This window comes from Sceloporus undulatus, chromosome 1 (assembly GCF_019175285.1).
Source record: "Sceloporus undulatus isolate JIND9_A2432 ecotype Alabama chromosome 1, SceUnd_v1.1, whole genome shotgun sequence".
Lineage (NCBI taxonomy): Eukaryota > Metazoa > Chordata > Lepidosauria > Squamata > Phrynosomatidae > Sceloporus > Sceloporus undulatus.
In genome coordinates, this window is record NC_056522.1 from 149,521,298 (window position 1) to 149,532,783 (window position 11,486).

Genomic DNA, 11,486 nt, shown 5'->3' on the forward strand with positions numbered 1-11,486 from the left:
TACAGTTGACTTTTACTGGGGCTCCATCTTGATTAGAGAGGGATAGTTCTTCTTGATTGCCCTGGCTCAATAGGGGGGAAAGTTTGGCTTTTGGACAGTCCCAGTTGGACTTCCTTCCAAGACAGCCAGATGTAAAGAGGTCTGGTCAGATGCAATAGGTCTAGGGGCAAATTTCTTGTGAATGATGGACTGTGCCAAAAAAGTCACAGCATAAGCTTTCATAGAGTTGGTTTACTTCAATGCATCTGAGGAAGCAGACCAAATCTACAAAAGCTTATGCTGCAACATCTTTCACACAGTTCATCTCAAAGGTGCTACAAGATCCCTTTGCATTGGATATATTCGTTATTATAAAAATAAATTTAAAAACCAATACAGGTTTTTATTTTATTTGTTATTATATAAAAAAAATTAAAAACCAATAAGGGCTGCAGCATTGTGAAAAGATGGATAGTTTTGCCTGAAGGTTTCAAGGAGAGGTAATTAATCTCTCTTTTTGGCTAGAAAAAGGGTGGTTCTGGAAGGGCGGAAGGTCACCAAAAACCAGCATTGAAGACTGCACACAACCTGAGATGATCCTTGAGCCACTGCTGGTATTCAGGTTTCCATGGATCCTGAAATGGAGGGGACAAAGTTAAGATTGAACCCTCACCAAGACTAGGTTGGGGGGGGGGGGGCTCCCCTTGAAATTTTATGGCAAAATTGGATCCAGCAGTCCTATGCAATTGGGATTATGAATCAGAAATGCACCAAATGATCAAACATTAAAGAATAGCTATCGTTGCTGAATCCTCTGACAAATAATAATGGCTTTCTGCATGTTTACTTATTTGCTTTCTTTCTTTCTTCTTTGGTGTATATGCTACTTTTCTCACAGAACTAAAGTTCCCAGAATTCCCTAGCACTGAGCCAGGGCAGTTAAAGTGGTCTCAGACTGGATTATTTCTGCAGTGCATTTTGGACCGCAAAGAGTTAAAATGCAAGTAGAAAAGATTAAAAAGCACCAAACCATCAATCCTATTAAAATATTACATTTCAGACATTAACTTAAAAATAATGAAAATACTTGAAATGCATATGACATACTAAAAACACCACACCTACTGTATATACTCATGTATAAGTCTAGAAATTTTAGTCAAAAATTTGACTCAAAAACCTAGGTCAACTTATCCACAGGTCAATGTAAGTACTGTACTTTAACTCTTATCAAAAAGGGAACCATGCCCTGGTGAAAGGAGATAGCTCAATCTCTTCTCAGAGCATCTAAAAGAAGCTTCAACCCCCTCTACTATCTCATCCATCCAGCCTTTAGGATGAGCACAAACAGTTACGCCTATAAAAGTCTTAAAAGATCTTTAGCATTGTTTTCCTTTGCTTCATCCTCTACATCTTTTGTTACATGTTGCTCGGTTTTACCCTTGATTTATCTGCTGGCCATATCATAATCCATAATTTTAGCCCCAAACTCTGCCCTTGACTTATACATGAGGTCAACTTATAGTTGAGTATATACAGTAATTGCATATCACTCTATCCTGACCAGTTCAGGGGGAAGGCTTGTTCAAATGGGAAGGTATGCTGGCCAAAGACAACAGAGAGGGGACAAATTGGGCAGGAGTTTCATAGTCTTGGAGTAGCTACCAAGAAGGCTCTGTCCTCACTACAACAGCCCAGTAGGATGGAGAGAAAGCCCTCTCCTTTACATGGGAATAAGCTGCATTGAACACATTGAAGGCACTTCTAAGTACACATTCTGCTTGTAAGAGTCCTTGTATTTAAAGATGTTTCAGTGATAATGGATGGGGGAAGTGATTTGCCTTCCTCCTACAAGTAAGCAGTATCAATAACTAATTTCCTACCAATGTTGAGCATCCCAGCTCCACCTTAAAAACAGTTCTTGGATTTGTTTTAGGTTGGATATAAACTGGATTAGGCTTGAACTGTTCAGGTGAGTCACTATGCCGATTTGTTTTTCCTCATTCATCCCATTTTTGGTTTGGTATCTAAGCAGGAAAAAACAAATAGCAGCTGTAGGGACCGAATCCATCTCTTGCCATCAGCCATTCTTCCATGGGTTACAAGAGTGCTGTTTTTAATTAGCAACTCGTGGGTGCCACATCTTAGAAACACGGTTGTTGCTGCAACTGGAAAACCCAAGTAAACTTTGTGGGGAATAGAAAGGGAAAAGGGAAAAGAGGTCTTGCAAGCCAAACTGAGAGGCTAATCTAATCGCTAAGCAGCCCATTTGTCTCTGAAGCTGAGAGGTGGGCACCTCGCACCACTCTGACACTGAAAGGCAGTCTGTTTGTTTGGCAGCTACGTGCATCTTCAGGGTGCCGAGGATGAACTGTCTGTGGCTCATGTTCCAAAGTTAATTAAAAGAGTAATCTGAACTAAACAAGTGCCTGATGAGATGCCAAGAAATATACAACGGCATCCTCGTGCAGAGAGAGAGAGAGTTCACGATAGAAAGCGACTGACACACAGAACTAATTACAAAACATGGCACTGCATACAGTCTAGTCCTCAAACTTTTCTCCAAGCCTTAGGAAAGAAAGGTGCTCCAGAGAACACCTTGAAGATTGTAGGCACAGAGAACAGATTGGTGAGTAACTGAGGCAGAAATTTGCTTCAGCTGGCAAGTCCATTAGCCGGATTTGCACGCACGGTTCATTCCATCCAGTGATCCTTCCATCTAGTGATCCCAGCAAATCTATACCCATATCCCAGACCTTCTGTATCCCTGTCAAGTGAGTATGCTGCTTTATACAATGTTCCCCACTTCAAGGAGCTTACAATCAAAATTTGATCTGTCACTGGAAACAAGAGTTTTGAAAGGTTACTGTTGGGGACTACAACTCTCAGTGGGCATGCTGGCTGGGAGATTCTGGGCGTTATAGCCCCAAAGTACCTTTTACAAGCTCTGTAGGGGACACACACACACACACACACATCAAAAAAAGAAGGCAAAGAGAAGGAAGAGGGACAGGAAGGATATGTGCAGATGCAGTTAGAGATGCATGGGCTTTGTTTGAGATAATCAAGGACTATGGGTTTCAGCAAAAAGGCTTCACAGAAGAGAAAAGAATATAGGAACTTGGTTTCTGTCATGTTGAACTTTTGTACCATCTACAAATGCTCTGCACTGACTAGCATCAGCAATTCAGGATTTCGGATAGGATTCCAGCTCTCCCCACTTTCTTCCTGGGGCCATTACAGCTGATCTGATCAATGAGGTTTGAGGTAAAAATGTACTCAAAACCAGCAGGGAGATGGTACAGTGGGTTCTAGGTTTGCTGAGGTTTAGTTCCAAGACCCCCCTGTGGATACCAAGATCCATAGATGCTTAACTTCCATTCAATACAGTGATGTAGTAAAATTGCGTTCCTTATATAAAATAGCAAGATCAAGATTTGCTTTTTTAAAATTTATATTTTTTGGAATAAGTTCAAGCCATGGATGCTTGAATCTATGGATAAAGTATTCATGGATATGGAGGGTCAACTGTATAACTAGAAAAGTTTCCCCATTCGCTTCAATGGAAAGATGGCTCCATATATCCACAAATGAATTCAAAACCTAAGCAACTTCCACATAAAGAAGCCGGGAAGATCTATGTCATCTTCTTAGGAGACATTTACTCCTGGGAGTAAGCAAATACATCAACCCATAATGATGCTGCTTATATCTAAAACAAAACATGGACATTTAAATTATTATTCAGGGGAGGAAATGCCAAAAATAATGGACAATGGGAGCACAAGACCCAACAAACATCCTCAAGGCAAGACTTTTTGGGGAAAGGAAGATCAAGTGTCCACTCAGTCGAATAAACAGACATTCACTACTGTCACCTCACTCCAACAGGACTGGCTTGCCGTGTTTTGAAGTAAGTAAACAAAATACATTTTCAGTAAAGGAGATATGAAGGAAGACCTCTGAGAGTCTAAAATGAAGGTGGGTAAGACCTTTAAGTGAAGAGTCTAAAATTGTCTCAGGACACCAGAGTGTATGATAGCACTGGTTATTCTAAGTTTGTGTTCTCACACCTTTATGGTGAACTTGCAATGCCACTAGGATTATGGCTCCTAACACCTCTGACTCACCTAGCAGGAGGTCTTGCCCATAACGGCTTTTGTTGCACAGGCAGTAAACAGTGTGCATCTTCCCCCAGCAAAATATGGGCCTTTCCATTTCATGTCCATATTTTTATTGGTATTGTTTTGAGAATGCACCCAGATTTCTTTCACAGAATTCATTCTTCCTTTGTAGTTAAACTGGTTTCAGTACCTGTTGTTGTTGTTATTATTATGTACCTTCCAGTTGTTTCCAATTTATGGTGACCCTATCATGGGATTTTTCTTGGCCAGATTTGTCAGAGGGCTGAGAGACTGTGACTTGCTGAAGGTCATCCAGTAGGTTTCCATGGCCAAGCAATGATTCCAGAGTCATAGTTCAATGCTCAAACCACTATACTGCCTTGAATCCCATTCTGGGAGAAAGCTATGGACTATGACTCTGAAGCCCAGGGTTTGAAACTACCGGGTGACTTTGGGCAAGTCACAGTCTCTCAGCCTCAGGTTCCCTGATTCCCTCATTCCTCCCGTGGCCCCATCTTAGTGATGGTTGAGGATCAACAGAGGGATATCAGGGTTTTTAGTTTTTAATTGTTGTTTTTATGCTTTGATATTGTGTTTTTAATATGTTATACTTTTTAATACTGTCTTAAGGGGGGGAGGGATAAAGTGTTTTTAATTGTTATATTTTACTGTTGTCAACCGCCTGGATTGGTTTGCCATAGGGCGGTATACAAATAAATATTATTATTATTATTATTATTATTATTAAAGCAATAGCAAACCTCATCTGAATAAATCTTGCCAAGAAAAACCCATGATAGGGAGTCACCATAAGCTGGAAATAACTTAAAGGCACACAGAAAAGCCAATAAATAAAGCCAATAAATAAATAAATACAGTGTATAATAATATATGTACAGGAGAGAGACACACAAAGAGAAATATATATATATATATATATATATATATATACACACACACACACACACACACACACACACACACATACAATTAAATAAATGCACACCATGCTGGCTGTTGTGTGCCTGACAGTTATTTCCAACTTATGGCGACCGCAAGGTGAACCTATCATGGGGTTTTCTCATCCAGATTTGTTCAGAGGAGGTTTGCCATGGCCTTCTCCTGAGGCTGAGAGCATGTGATTTATGCAAGGTCACCCAGTAGGTTTCCTTAGTTGAGGGACTTTCATTCTTTGGTGTTGTTGTGTACCTCCAAGTCATTTTGGACTTATGGTGACCCTAAGGTGAACGTTATCATAGAGTGTTCTTGGCATTTTTCTTCATTCCTATTCCTATTATTGTTGTTGTTATTATTATTACGGTTGTTAATATGACTATCATTAAGTCTAAGAAAAAGCAGCATCACCTGGAAGACCCCAAATCTTCCATTGAGAGGGCTGAGGTTGGGGCTTCCCAACCCACTCCACCAGGGTGACCAGAGGTGGTCTTCTTTTTTTCCAGGACGTGTCCTCCATTGGACCTTCTGCTCAGGAGGGATTCCAAAAGGTCCTCCCATTTCAGCATTCCTTAGAAGCACGACAGAGAGCCACCTGGGATGGGTTGGCATTGGTTCAAGGGTTGGACTAGGACACTGGGAGTCCAGGGTTCATTTTCCAGCTTGGGCATGGAAACCCCCCTTTGGGCAGGTCACACTTTCTCCGCCTCCTCAGGGGAAGTGCATGACCAAGTTCCCTGGGTGGAAGGTGAGGTATAAATAACAACAACAACAACAACAACAACGTGACCAAAATGTTGAAGGGTCTGGAAACCATGCCCTATGAGGAATGACTCAGGGAGCTGGGGATGTTTAGCCTGGAGAAGAGAAGGTTAAGAGGTGATATGATAGCCCTGTTTAAATACTTGAAGGGATGCCATATTGAGGAGGGAGCAAGCTTGTTTTCTGCTGCACCAGAGAACAGGACCTGGAACAATGGATGCAAGCTACAGGAAAAGAGATTCCACCTCAACATTAGGAGGAACTTCCTGACAGTAAGGGCTCTTCCACAATGTAACACACTTCCTCAGATTGTAGTGGAGTCTCCATCCTTGGAGGTCTTTAAACAGAGGCTGGATGGCCATCTGTCAATGGGGATGCTTTGACTGAGAGTTCCTGCATGGCAGAAGGGGGTTGGACTGGATGGCCCTTGTGGTCTCTTCCAACTCTATGGTTCTGTGATTCCTAAACGCTGAGGCGATGTTGAGGGGCAGCATCCTTTGGCGGGAAGGGGCTGCAAGAGGAGAGCAGCTGTGGGAGTGGGCTTGAGTGGCTGATTGACAGCCCCGAGGAGGGCGTCGCAGCCAATGAGCGGGGAGCAAGGGCGGGGCGTGGGCAGAGGGAGCTCCTTTCGCCTCTCAGCTGAAGGGAGCTTCAGAGCCCAGGCGGACCCTGGAGGAGCAGGAGCTCCCATGGCCACCAAAGGAGTTTAGAGGACTTCGGGGGCTTGGTCGGGATCCGGGTACGGCAGGGGGGGATGTGGGGGGGGGCATTGGGCTTCTTCTCCTCAGGCTGCCTTTGGGAGGAGGGAGAGGCTCCTCTTCCTTCCATTTTCCAGGTGCCTTCTCCTCTTTGGCAGAGTGAGGACACCTCTGGGCCACCCTCAGAGAGGACCCCCCTTTTCCCGGACGCGTGTCCTCCTTTACCCGGACGCGTCCTCCATGCCAGCCTTCTCTCCCAAAATGCTCTCTTGACATTTTGGAATTGATGTTTCTCTCTCTCTCTCTCTCTCTCTCTCAGTGTGTTGGGAGCTTTTGTCCTCCCTTTTTCTCTCGCCTGCTCTCTCCTTCCCCTGAGAAGGACTACAACTAGCAGAAGGGGATGTTGCTGGGGAGGTTTCTTTGATTGGGTCCCGTCCTCCATTTTGTCCTGGAACGTCCTCCCTTTTTCCTTTGCGGGGAGGACCCCTCTGCACCCCCTGAGAGAGAAGGAGGGACCAACCAAAGGCTGGCTTAACAGCTCGAGGGGGGCTCAGTGGGCTCGGGCGCGTCCTCCTTTTCCAGGATGCGTCCTCTTTTCCCAGGACGCGTCCTCCCTTCCAACCTGCTGCCCAGGATCTCCTCCCTGTGGAGCATCACCGGGAAGCCTGAGCTGATCTTCCGAGGAGGGGCTTTGAGCTTTGGTTTTCTATTTGAATATATTTGATTTGATGATGGGTTCGGATTTGGGGGAGGCTTTGGAGCTCGTGAGGGAGGGGGTCCTGATCTCCCTTTCTCCGGCGTCTCCTCCTTTTGGGGTCCTCCTCCTCGCCTGGGGCTTCTTAGACAAAAGCTTCCTTCCTTCCTTTCAGGGTCTGACCCCAAAAGGGGACTTGCCCCACAGAAGTGGAAGAGGAAGGATCTTCTGGGGTCCCAGCCCTCCTCAGGAGGTCCATGATTTGGGGGTCTTATAGGGAATCCCCCAGCTCTCTCCTTCCCTTCCTTTCCCTTCTTTATTCCTTTCCTTCCTTCTCTTTTCCTTCCCTTCCCTTCCTTTTTCCTTCCTTCCTTCCCCTTCCCTTCCCTTGCTTTGCTTTGCTTTGCTTTGCTTGGGGAAAGGCGTAGCTGATCTCGGGGTTCCCCAGGGGAGCTCCCTCCCTCTCCTCCTCTGCTCCCAAGCCAGAGGGATCGATGCCCAAGGAAGGGGGCATAGCCAGAGGCAGCAACCCAGAGCCTACCCCATTGGATTGCCAGGGCTCTGGGCTCCTGCCTTGCCAAGAAGGGGGTGTGTTGGCGGGCGGCACACCCGACACTTGCCGGCTTCTTTTTCCTCGAGACCAGGAGCCGCCCCAAAGCCTCCCTCGAGGTCTCTCTCTCTCTGTGTGTCTCTTTGTCTCTTATAGGATTAGTGTCGTTGCGATCCTCCTGACCCACTCCCTCCCCAATCGGGCTCTCCGCTAAGCTTTAAGCCTGAGCTTGGTGCTGGTGGTGATCGTCCTCGTCGTCGTCGTTGTTGTTGTGTGCCTTCAAGTCCTTTCCGACCTATGCTGGGGTTTTCTTGTTGGGTGGCCAGAGGGCGTCCTCCTTTTTCCCAGGACCTGTCCTCCATCGCTGCCCAGGAGGGATCCCAAAAGGTCCTCCGATTGGAGCAGCGCCGCTTGACATTTCTAGGCACTGATGGACATGTTGAGCTTTGGTGGAGTCATGTCCTCCTTTTTTCCTCCAACGTCCTCCCTTTTGAGCAGGACTAAAGCCTGGGTTTCCATTTGCTAGGAGTGTGTCGGGCTTTTCATGGGCCATGTGCCCTCCCTTTTCCTCAAACGTCCTCGCTTTTTGAATCCCAGGAAGAAGCCTGGGTTTAGATTTCTAGAGGAGTGTCTTGAGCTGTTTCTTGGGTCAGGTCCTCCATTTGTTTTTCCCCCGAAGGTCCTCCCTCTTGAGCATGGACTGACATTTCTAAGAGTCTGTTGAGCTTTGCTTGAGTCATGCCCTCCATTTTTCTCCTTTGGAGCATGACCAAGAAGCCTGAATTTCCATTTCTAAGAGGGTTTTGAGTTTTGCTTGGGTGAGGTCCTCCATTTTCCTGGAAGCCCCCCCCCCTTTCGTACATGCCCTGTCCCCCTTTGAGCTGAGGGCCCCTGTTGGGTCCCCCTGGGTTGGGGGGGCTGCCTTTCCCCGAGGCAGAGAGGAGCCCTTCCAACCCCTTTTTCATCACACGGGGCAAAATTTGAAGTTTAAAGTGGGACCAATGCAGGGTCATCCAGGGTATAGGGACAAATGCGCAGCTGCTTATCACATGACGCTGCAAGCAATCAGAAGAGGATCGAGGGAGAATGTGAGGTCAATCAGGAAATAAGCAAATCTGCCAAACTACTGGATTTACATGTCCCTTTTCTTTGCGAATTGGCTGCTCTCACGTAATGGCTGCTGTGTGATAATGCAAGGCTCCAGATGCATCCGCTTTCCTGATTTCGCAAGCTGCCTGGCTCTCTGGGAGAGACTTCTTAAAGGGAGGCACACCGAGACTTCCCTCATTGCCCCGTTCTCTCCTCCTCTAATGGAGCCTCTTATGAAGGGCAGCTGCTGGTGGGAGAAGATGGCAGAGGGAGGGTGCTTTGGAAGTCCTCCTGGACAGGGGGGAGAAATGGAGGACATGCCCTGGAAAAGGAGGGCATTGGGAGGGAGGACCCAGGCAGTTTTATGGAACCAGTCCCCTCCTTTCTCTCTTCTCTTCTCTCTCTCTCTCTCTCTCTCTCTCTCTCTCTCTGTGTCTTTGTGTGTGGTTTTAGGAGTTTGCAAAGGGCAGCCTCATTCTGCCTTTCTCTGAAACACCTTTTGGGGCCTCTGTAGCAAAGAGGATTCCTCCCCCCCATCCCCCTCCGCTACCGGAGCATGTGTGTGTGTGCATTTGTGGAAATGACACTTTGGAGCATGCCCAGAAAATGTATTTCTAGGATTGCAATAGGGATTTGTCTCCTTTTGATAGCCAAATCCGTATGGGCCCCACTTTAATTTGCTTTTAACCCCTTATTGTTCTCTGTGTGTGATAACCAATAGCAAATGGGCTTGCTTTTCTGGGATGACACCACTTTAACCATTTTTGAGATGGAAGCACATAAGACCTATGTGTGATAAAGTCCTCTGTGTGTCTCTCTCTCTCTTTCATTCCTTCCTTCCTTCATTCTCTTCCTTCTGTTGGCAGAGGCGGTGCCCCTGCTCCGGCCCAGCCCTGGCCTTGATGGGCAACCAACTGGACCGCATCACCCACCTGAGTTACAGCGAGCTGCCAACAGGGGACCCTTCAGGGATCGAGAAGGACGAGCTCCGCGTCGGGGTGGCTTACTTCTTCTCGGATGAGGAGGAGGACCTGGACGAGCGTGGCGGAGGGCAGCCAGAGACCAAGTACAGTGCCGTGAAGGGCTCCTCCAGCAGCAGCCCAGCCCAGGAGACCCCCACTCACCATCATCCCCACCACCACCACCTTCACCACCACCACCACCATCTTCACCACCAGTTGGTGCTGAGCGAGCCCCAGTTTTCCGCCTTCCGGGGCCCAGAATGCATCTTCTCCAAGGGGAGCGGTGGCGGCGGCGGGGACCCCCAGGCCGGGGGGGACCTGAGTGTCTACCCAGCTTCAGCTTTGCCAGCCCTCTGCCAGCCGGGCGACCTGGTGGAGCTGCTGTGGCTGGCCCCTACGCCTCCGGAGCCCCCTCCTCCACCCCACTGGGCTGTCTATGTGGGCGCCGGGCAGGCCATCCACTTGCACCAGGGCCAGATCCGCCAGGACAGCGTGGGCCAGCTGGGCCAGGTGGGCCGGGTGGTAAGTAACTGGTACCGCTACCGCCCTCTGGTGGCCGACCTGGTAGTGCAGAACGCCTCAGGCCACCTGGGCCTCAAGAGCCCCGAGATCTGCTGGACGAACTCTGAGAGCTTTGCCGCCTGGTGCCGCTTCGGCAAGCGGGAGTTCAAGGCTGGCGGTGAGCTCCAGCCAGCCCCAGGGTCCCCCCAGCAGAAGCAGCAGCAGCAATACTACTATCTCAAGGTCCACCTGGCCGATGACAAGGTCCACACGGGCCGCTTCCAAAGCCTGGAGGAGCTCATCAGGGAGAAGCGCCGCATCGATGCCACTGGGCGGCTGAGGGTCCTCAAGGAGATGGCCATCAGGGATGGCAAAGAGTGACAACCACAATCACAATCCACAACACCAGGGGGCATGTGGAGCAGCTTTTCCAGGCACCATCAGACCTCCTTCTGCTGCTGTTGCTAAGAGGATAGGGGCATCATCGGACCCTCTGCTGCTGCTGCTGCTGCTGCTACTGCCACCAGACTGGCCACCTGGTTGGCACCCCTTTCCCTCTACCTTCTCTCCTCCTTTTGCTCCTTGGAGGGGGAAACCTGCAGACAAGATGCCATGGCCCCAGGCACCATCAGACCCCCTTCTTCTGCTGCTGCTGCTACCAGACTGGCCATCTGGTTTGGCACCCCCTTCCCTCTACTTTCCCTCCTCCTTTTGCTCCTTGGAGGGGGAAACCTGCAGACAAGATGTGCCCACTTTCCTCCTCTAGCCCTTCCCTTGGCCAGCGCATGGGGCACCTTAATTGACAGCAATGACCCTGGTGATGGGGAGGAGGAAGGGACTGAGATGTGGATCTGGGGAGGAAGGGGTACAGGCGGAAACCTCTGGGGGCACCAAGGGCCCTCATGGCTCACCATGTTGATCCATACTTAACAATAATAATAATAAAAATCAAATGGATTCCCCTTTTCCCTCTTTGAGATGTCCCTGGCTTCTTAATCCATCTGGAGGGTTGGTGGGGTTTTCCTTTGGTGGTGTATAGTGTGCCTTTGGGGCATCCCAGTAAGAGATTGACTCCCCTGGGCCTGCCTTCCAGGTGAAGGAGAAGGAGGGTGGCTTGTCTGCCTTTTCCTTTGGAGGTAGTGAAAAAAGAAAGGCATTCCAGTTGTTGCCACG

At 48.3% G+C, this 11,486-nt stretch overlaps 1 protein-coding gene across 1 annotated transcript; it reads left to right on the forward strand.

Moving 5' to 3' along the window:
* Positions 1–6,486: 6,486 nt before the first annotated feature.
* Positions 6,487–11,279, forward strand: LRATD1 (LRAT domain containing 1). Its single transcript, XM_042459951.1, has 2 exons — positions 6,487–6,558; positions 9,717–11,279. The coding sequence occupies exon 2, from the start codon at positions 9,753–9,755 to the stop codon at positions 10,692–10,694; it is 942 nt and encodes a 313-aa protein (XP_042315885.1). The 5' UTR covers positions 6,487–6,558; positions 9,717–9,752; the 3' UTR covers positions 10,695–11,279.
* The last annotated feature ends 207 nt before the right edge of the window (positions 11,280–11,486 follow it).

Excerpts from the sequence above, each read along its gene's own strand:
- LRATD1 (XM_042459951.1), top strand. The coding sequence starts at position 9,753 with ATGGGCAACCAACTGGACCGCATCACCCACCTGAGTTACAGCGAGCTG.